The sequence below is a fragment of the Mizuhopecten yessoensis genome, unplaced genomic scaffold (assembly GCF_002113885.1).
Source record: "Mizuhopecten yessoensis strain PY_sf001 unplaced genomic scaffold, ASM211388v2 scaffold1673, whole genome shotgun sequence".
NCBI lineage: Eukaryota > Metazoa > Mollusca > Bivalvia > Pectinida > Pectinidae > Mizuhopecten > Mizuhopecten yessoensis.
In genome coordinates, this window is record NW_018404164.1 from 142,698 (window position 1) to 150,858 (window position 8,161).

At 42.3% G+C, this 8,161-nt stretch overlaps 1 protein-coding gene across 9 annotated transcripts in view; it reads right to left on the minus strand.

Annotated features, from left to right (window-relative positions):
* Positions 1 to 8,161, minus strand: part of LOC110466438 (protein vav-like) — a 62,993-nt gene that overhangs the window by 15,652 nt on the left and 39,180 nt on the right. For 6 of the 9 annotated variants that reach the window (XM_021522953.1, XM_021522961.1, XM_021522936.1 and 3 more), the window contains 3 exons: positions 6,799 to 6,813; positions 4,214 to 4,240; positions 3,276 to 3,299 (listed from right to left, as the gene is read on the minus strand). In XM_021522953.1, the coding sequence (XP_021378628.1) occupies positions 3,276 to 3,299; positions 4,214 to 4,240; positions 6,799 to 6,813 (66 nt within the window). The remainder of the gene's footprint in view (positions 1 to 3,275; positions 3,300 to 4,213; positions 4,241 to 6,798; positions 6,814 to 8,161) is intronic. The other 3 variants (XM_021522945.1, XM_021522969.1, XM_021522986.1) reach the window with 3 other exon arrangements.

An 8,161-nucleotide genomic window follows, 5' to 3' on the forward strand; every position in this document is an offset into this window, starting at 1 on the left:
CACCTTTTGCAGTTATAATGTACAACATTTCCACCACCAAACGAGCATAAGGTTATACCAGTATATATCATTAGTAATTCTAAGCCTGTTCACTTCTGTTATTGGTCTAACAATTTGTAAAGATAATGCTGTTATAAATACAAATCTTTCCTTAAACTCACATACATAGTTCATTCAAAAGAGACAAACTGAAATGACTTTGATTCACAAGAAAAGAATCTTTTTGCCAATCATCTCAAGATCAAAATAACTACCATTCAGCAGAGGCATTGGTGCAGCAAGAGCATAAGGAGTGGGGGAAGGTGTTGGATGGGGGAAGGTGTCGGGATGGGGGAAGGTGTCGGGAAGGGGGAAGGTGTTGGATGGGGGAAGGTGTTGGGAAGGGGGAAGGGGTTGGATAGGGGAAGGTGTTGGATGGGGTAAGGTGTTGCGATGGGGGGAGGGGGTGGGGGGGGGAGGGGGTGGGGGGGGGGGGGGGTGTGGGGGGGGGGGGGGGTGTGGGGGGGGGGGAGGTGGGGGGGGGGGGGGTGTGGGGGGGGGGGAAGGTGTTGGGTGGGGGAAGGTGTTGCATGGGGGAAGGTGTCGGGAAGGGGGAAGGGGTTGGGATGGGGGGAGGGGTTGGGATGGGGGAATGTGTTAGGATGGGGGAAGGTCAACTGAGGCTTACAGAAACAGGAGGGTGGAGAGATACAGACACAGGTGATTGGACAGCGGAGAGATACAGACAAAGTAGGGTGACACTGGGGAGATACATAAACAGTTGGGTGGACCCTGGGGAGATACAGAATCAGGAGGAGGGAACACTTGTGGGATAAAGACACAGGAGGGAGACACAGAGGAGATACAGAAACAGGAGGGTGGAGAGATACAGACAAAGTAGGGTGACACTGGGGAGATACAGAAACAGGAGGGGGGCACACTGGTGGGATACAGACACAGGAGGGAGACACTGGGGAGAACAGACACAGGAGGGAGCCACAGAGGAGATACATAATCAGTTTGGTGGACACTGGGGAGATACAGAAACAGGAGGGGGGCACACTGGTGGGATACAGACACAGGAGGGAGCCACAGAGGAGATACAGAAACAGGAGGGTGGAGAGATACAGACACAGGTGATTGGACAGCGGAGAGATACAGACAAAGTAGGGTGACACTGGGGAGATACAGAATCAGGAGGAGGGAACACTTGTGGGATAAAGACACAGGAGGGAGCCACAGAGGAGATACATAAACAGTTGGGTGGACCCTGGGGAGATACAGAATCAGGAGGAGGGAACACTTGTGGGATAAAGACACAGGAGGGAGCCACAGAGGAGATACAGAAACAGGAGGGTGTACACTTGGGAGATACAGACACAGGTGATTGGACAGCGGAGAGATACAGACAAAGTAGGGTGACACTGGGGAGATACATAAACAGTTGGGTGGACCCTGGGGAGATACAGAACCAGGAGGGGGGCACACTGGGAAGGTGTTGGACGGGGGAAGGTGTTGGGATGAGGGAAGATGTTGGGAAGGGGGAAGGTGTTGGATGGGGGAAGGTGTTGGGATGAGGGAAGATGTTGGGAAGGGGGAAGGTGTTGGATGGGGGAAGGTGTTGCGATGGGGGAAGGTGTTGGATAGGAGAAGGTGTTGGGAAGGGGGAAGGTGTTGGAAAGGGTGAAGGTGTTGGGATGGGGGAAGGTGTTGGGATGGGGGAATGTGTTAGGATGGGGGAAGGTCTTGGGATGGGGGAAGGTCTTGGGATGGGGGAAGGTCAACTGAGGCTTACAGAAACAGGAGGGTGGAGAGATACAGACACAGGTGATTGGACAGCGGAGAGATACAGACAAAGTAGGGTGACACTGGGGAGATACAGACACAGGTGGGTGGACACTTGGGAGATAGAGACACAGGAGGGTGGACACTGGGGAGATACAGACACAGGAGGGTGGACACTGGGGAGATACAGAAACAGGTGAGTGGACAGCGGGGAGATACAGAAACAGGAGGGTGGAGAGATACAGAAACAGGAGGGTGGACACTAGGCAGATACAGAAACAGGAGGTAGGAAGGTGGTGAGATACAGAAACAGGAGGGTGTACACTTGGGAGATACAGACACAGGAGGGAGACACTGGGGAGAACAGACACAGGAGGGGGACACTGGGGAAATACATAAACAGTGTGGTGGACACTGAGGAGATACAGAAACAGGAGGGGGGCACTGGTGGGACAGACACAGGAGGGAGACACAGAGGAGATACAGACACAGGAGGGGGACACTGGAGGGATAGACACAGGAGGGAGACACAGAGGAGATACAGAAACAGTTTGGTGGACACTGGGGAGATAAAGAAACAGTTTGGTGGACACTGGGGAGATACATAAACAGGATTGGGGGACACTGGTGGGTACAGACACAGGAGGGAGACACAGAGGAGATACATAATCAGTTTGGTGGACACTGGGGAGATAAAGAAACAGTGTGGTGGACACTGGGGAGATAAAGAAACAGTTTGGTGGACGCTGGGGAGATACATAAACAGTTGGGTGGACACTGGGGAGATACAGAAACAGGAGGGGGGCACACTGGGGAGATACAGAAACAGGAGGGGGGCACACTGGTGGGATACAGACACAGGAGGGAGACACAGAGGATAAACAGAAACAGTTTGGTGGACACTGGGGAGATACAGAAACAGTTTGGTGGACACTGGGGAGATACAGAAACAGTTGGGTGGACACTGGGGAGATACAGAAACAGGAGTAGGGAACACTGGTGGGATAAAGACACAGGAGGGAGACACAGAGGAGATACAGAAACAGCTTGGTGGACACTGGGGAGATACAGAAACAGGAGTGGGGCACACTGGTGGGATACAGACACAGGAGGGAGACACAGAGGAGATACAGAAACAGTTTGGTGGACACTGGGGAGATACAGAAACAGGAGTGGGGCACACTGGTGGGATACAGACACAGGAGCGGGGGACAGTGTGGCGATACAGACACAAGAGAAGGTAATCGTTGTAGACTAGTGGGATACAGACACAAGAGAGAGAGGGAGATTGATGGAATGAATTGTTCCAGGTTGTAACATGAAATTCCATGTTTCGGGATGAAATGCAGCCGCCCTATACATCTACAGGCAGTAAGTTAAGGCATTCATTTAAAGCAAATATAATGCTATAAAGGATTGCTTGAATAAAATGAAAAAAGTGAGAAAATGTGGACGGAATTTCGGGCTACCAGCAGCTTTAAAATAAAAGCTAGCATGCTGAAACAACTTACTGAGTCTCCGTGACTCTTTCGTTTCTGTAAAATTGAAACAGACCCTTTGAACACAACCAGTCTAGTTTTGTTCTTTAAACTAGTTATAATATGCATTCAAATGTTGAAATACATTTCTTTGAACTTACTATAAAGATTACCCAAACTTATCCATCATGATTAATATTAGAACATCATATGTAATTGTTACCAGGGTAATAATAAGTAAAAACACTTTTAAGTGTAAAGTGATGGTAACATATATCTCACTTTCCTATTTCAGGGAACCTGAGTATCACTGAGTATATTTAGTTTTCCTGAGTTAAATGTTATCTCATATAAACCATTGGGAACTTAAAAAAATTAACATGCTATAATAAAACATGTTTTAATTGAACCCAAGGGACCAAAATAATTAGTTCTTAATTAGGGGACTTATAGCATTTTTCAAGGTTACAGTAAGCACTGTGCTGTAGTGAGGATCACGTGTGGTGTGTTTGTAGGGTACAGTGTATCATCGTGTGATGTAGCGCGAGGCACACATGCTTTACCTGAGATACAGGTGAGTTCTTCAGGTGTATACAAGCTATGTTAGTCATTCGAGTTTTGCAGTGCACCAGGACAGATGCTATAGTGTGATATTCCCACACCTTTGCTGAATTTATGTTGGAATAGAAGTTGTTCTTGTTTTGTTTTCTTTGTTACACTGGTATGTAAGTGGGACAAGGACCCTCTCTACATTAAAACGTTTCTAGTGAACCAAAGGGGACCATATTAATTAGTTTTCTAATGTCTGTAAAACATGTTTACAACAAACTGCAGGAGACAAAAATAAATAGTTCCCAGGTTACTTGTTATTTACGAGCCCAAGCCAGCTAGATTTGAGACAAAAGGATGCAGGGTTACACTCTTCCACTGATAGAGGGAAACAAAATTATCGGAAATCTGAAATAACTTACCAACAACTCGAGGAGGAATCGGGGGCACTGTAAAATAAAACAACATTGATCAACATTGTTAATTAATGCTCAAACTATATAAACTAACAACTGAAATTAACAAAATAATAAATTCCTAAGCACTGTTTATTAATTTTTAGTAATATTTTATAAAAACACATTCACAAAACATAATTATGAATAATTTCTCCAATCAAAGAAGACTGTTCTCCCTTTCCGATGTTATATTTCCATCCAATCAACCTTTTTGTGATTCTTCAATAAATCATTAGTCTCAGTCTGTAAAATATTCTATTACAGTGTGCCTAGTATATAAGAGCAAACAATTAATTACCTGTAGCTATAGAATGAACCATGGAATGGTAATGCTGCAGGGAAATTGGTCCATGCATATGTCAGTGTTAATAACATGTACTCACCTTGGCCATTATGTTGTTTATATAATTAAGCTTATTACATGATATAATATCAAAGCAAAGAAAATGGCAGGAAATCAAAGCATTCGCTGAAATCCAAAAGCAACTGGTACTTTTATGCAAAATTTCATTGAATAATATACCATTATACAAACAGATTACTAGTAGTTAAAGGGAAATTTATAAACAGGTTATAGAAAGAAAAAATAACAGAATAAAGTTTACTGTTGATGGGCATTTGCTTTAAACATGTACGTGTAATCATGTTAGAATTAATTGCCTTAGTAGGCAGGACGAAAGCTTCCTGGTAAATAGACCCTTGTTGTCAGAATGCCCCAAACAATGCAGTCAGTGGTTCTGATATTATGCTCCAGTGTCTGTTCTGTAAATCAGGAGATAATGCCACTCTCGTTTTTGTCTATTCTGACAACAGACAATACATAAATGCCATAACTTCCCGATACAAAATAGTGAGATCAGTTGAAATTTTTAGTGAATTTAGGTCAAAAATAGGGAGAAATTTTCTCTGAATAAGTGAGAAATTAGCAAGAAATATTCTTGCATGTAACATAGTATTATCTGAATTATGTTGTTCTGTAGCCACTACCTACTTTGTTGGAAACAATATGGTTATTTTAAGCAATTACATGTATATAGAGAGGTTTGCATGTGAGTTAATTTCTTATATAGCTATCAACATTTTTAATTAAATGAATGACAATGCTTCCATTAACAATTTTCAACAAGAGGCCCAGGGGCCTTAATAGCTCACCTGGTATTTTATTTTTCAATTTAAAACCTGCTGAGTACCATTCAGGTTTATCAAAGGAGTACAAGAAACAAAGTTGCAAGAAGAACTACATATAAATCTGTTTTGATGGGAAAGACAACAAGAAAATGAGTTTCCATGTTATGTCCCAATATTCTTCTATTTCCCCTATTGGGCCTCACATGCACCTTTTTATACAAATTAAACAAAATTGATTCTTTTGTCCCTAAGCATGGTTCAGACTGCATTTGGTTTAAATCCCTTCACTTGTATAGTGGGAGAGAAAAAAATCCTCTATTTCCCCTATTGGGCCCCGCCCCTATGCTCCCAGAGGGGCCACATCCTCCGTTTATACAAACTTGAGGCTCCTTTGTCCAAAGATACTCCAAAACAAATTTGGTCAAAATCCTTCTATTGATTGATAAGAAGATTTTTTAAAGATTTACCTATTTTCCCCCAATTTGGCCTCGCCCCTCTGTCCCCAGGGGGACCATATCCTCTGTTTATACAAACTGAGAACCCTTGGGCCAATGATGCTCCAGACCAAATTTGGTCAAAATCCCTTCATCGGTACAAAAGGAGAAGGATCTTTGATGTTTTCCTCTATTTCCCCTAATGGGCCCCACCCATCTGCCCCTAGAAGGGGGCCCACACACCTCAGTTTATACAAAATTGATTCTTTTGTCCCTAATCATGCTTCTGACTGCATTTGGTTTAAATCCCTTCACTGTTATAGCAGGAGAAAATTTGATCAATCCTCTGAGCCGTTCAGGACAAGTAGCCTTTAAAAGGAAAAAGTTGACGGACGCCGGATGCTGCGGCATGGGATAAGCTCACTTGGCCCTTCGGGCCAGGTGAGCTAAAAAAAATGATGTAAGTTGCAGTAAGCCAACAGTTCCATTCCCATAGCCACCTCATAGAGCATTTGTAGACAGATTGTCAGTTACATTCCCATAGCCACCTCATAGAGCATTTGTAGACAGATTGTCAGTTACATTCCCATAGCCACCTCATAGAGCATTTGTAGACAGATTGTCAGTTACATTCCCATAGCCACCTCATAGAGCATTTGTAGACAGATTGTCAGTCACCAAACCAGTTATCATTTTAACCAGTGATTTCCTTTGAAGCAAGAGTTGCATATAAAATGGGAAGTTCTGGGAAGTTTTACATCAATTTTTAATTGTTGATGTTTTCAATGATGGTATCGTCTTCAATTTCAAAATTTTCTTTTATCTCTTACTAATGTAATGACATCAAAAAAATATCTGTATTGAAGTTAAACTTGGATAATTCTGACCGGATTTGGGTTTAATGTCATAAAGAAAGGAGTTGATTTACTCAAAGAAAATCACTGTAAAATAAAAACTGAGGGCCAGTATGTAGCAGTGCGTATCTACCTGAGACACCAGCTCCTGTGGTAGAAAATTAAATAGCTCCTAGTGTCTGATTATACAAACTGTGATAATGTCAAATCTGTCTATATAAACATCTCTCTGTCTCGTAGTATACACCTCACAGTAATGTAACATCTCTCTATATAAACATCTCTCTGTCTCGGAGTATACACCTCACAGTAATGTCAAATCTGTCTATATAAACATCTCTCTGTCTCGGAGAATACACCTCACAATAATGTAATATCTCTCTATATAAACATCTCTCTGTCTCGGAGAATACACCTCACAGTAATGTAATATCTCTCTATATAAACATCTCTCTGTCTCGGAGTAACACCTCACAATACTGTGAAATATCTCTACCATAAATAAACAAGTCAGTCTCCAATTATACAACTCACAATAGTGTGAAATTTCCTGACATTAGCAGTCACAAGCTTGTAGCAAATTTCGGGAAATAATTCCAAATTTTTAATAAACGTTGTTTGTATCCCAATTTAACTGTAACGTGTACAATACATGTGATATATGCTAACAAACTGTATGTATTGTGATACATATCACATCGTGAGTCACATTTGGGACCACAGTATCGTGATACGTATTGTATTGTCATGTTAATGTATCGTGTACTACATCAACATACAATCTATAGGACATATAAAAGCCTAGTAACAAACTATCACCATGAACACTGACTTAAAGGACTAGTAACACACTATCACCATAAACACAGACTTAAAGGACTAGTAACACACTATCACCATAAACACAGACTTAAAGGACTAGTAACACACTATCACCATGAACACTGACTTAAATGACTAGTAACACACTATCACCATGAACACAGACTTAAAGGACTAGTAACACACTATCACCATGAACACAGACTTAAAGGCCTAGTAACACACTATCACCATAAACACAGACTTAAAGGCCTAGTAACACACCATGAACACTGACTTAAAGGACTAGTAACACACTATCACCATGAACACTGACTTAAAGGACTAGTAACACACTATCACAATGAACACAGACTTAAAGGCCTAGTAACACGCTATCACCATGAACACAGACTTAAAGACCGAGTAACACACTATCACCATGAACACAGGCCTAAAGGCCTAGTAACACGCTATCACCATGAAAACAGACTTAAAGGCCTAGTAACACACTATCACCATGAATACTTACTTAAAGGACTAGTAACACGCTATCACCATGAACACAGACTTAAAGACCGAGTAACACACTATCACCATGAACACAGGCTTAAAGGCCTAGTAACACGCTATCACCATGAACACAGACTTAAAGGCCTAGTAACACACTATCACCATGAACACAGACTTAAAGG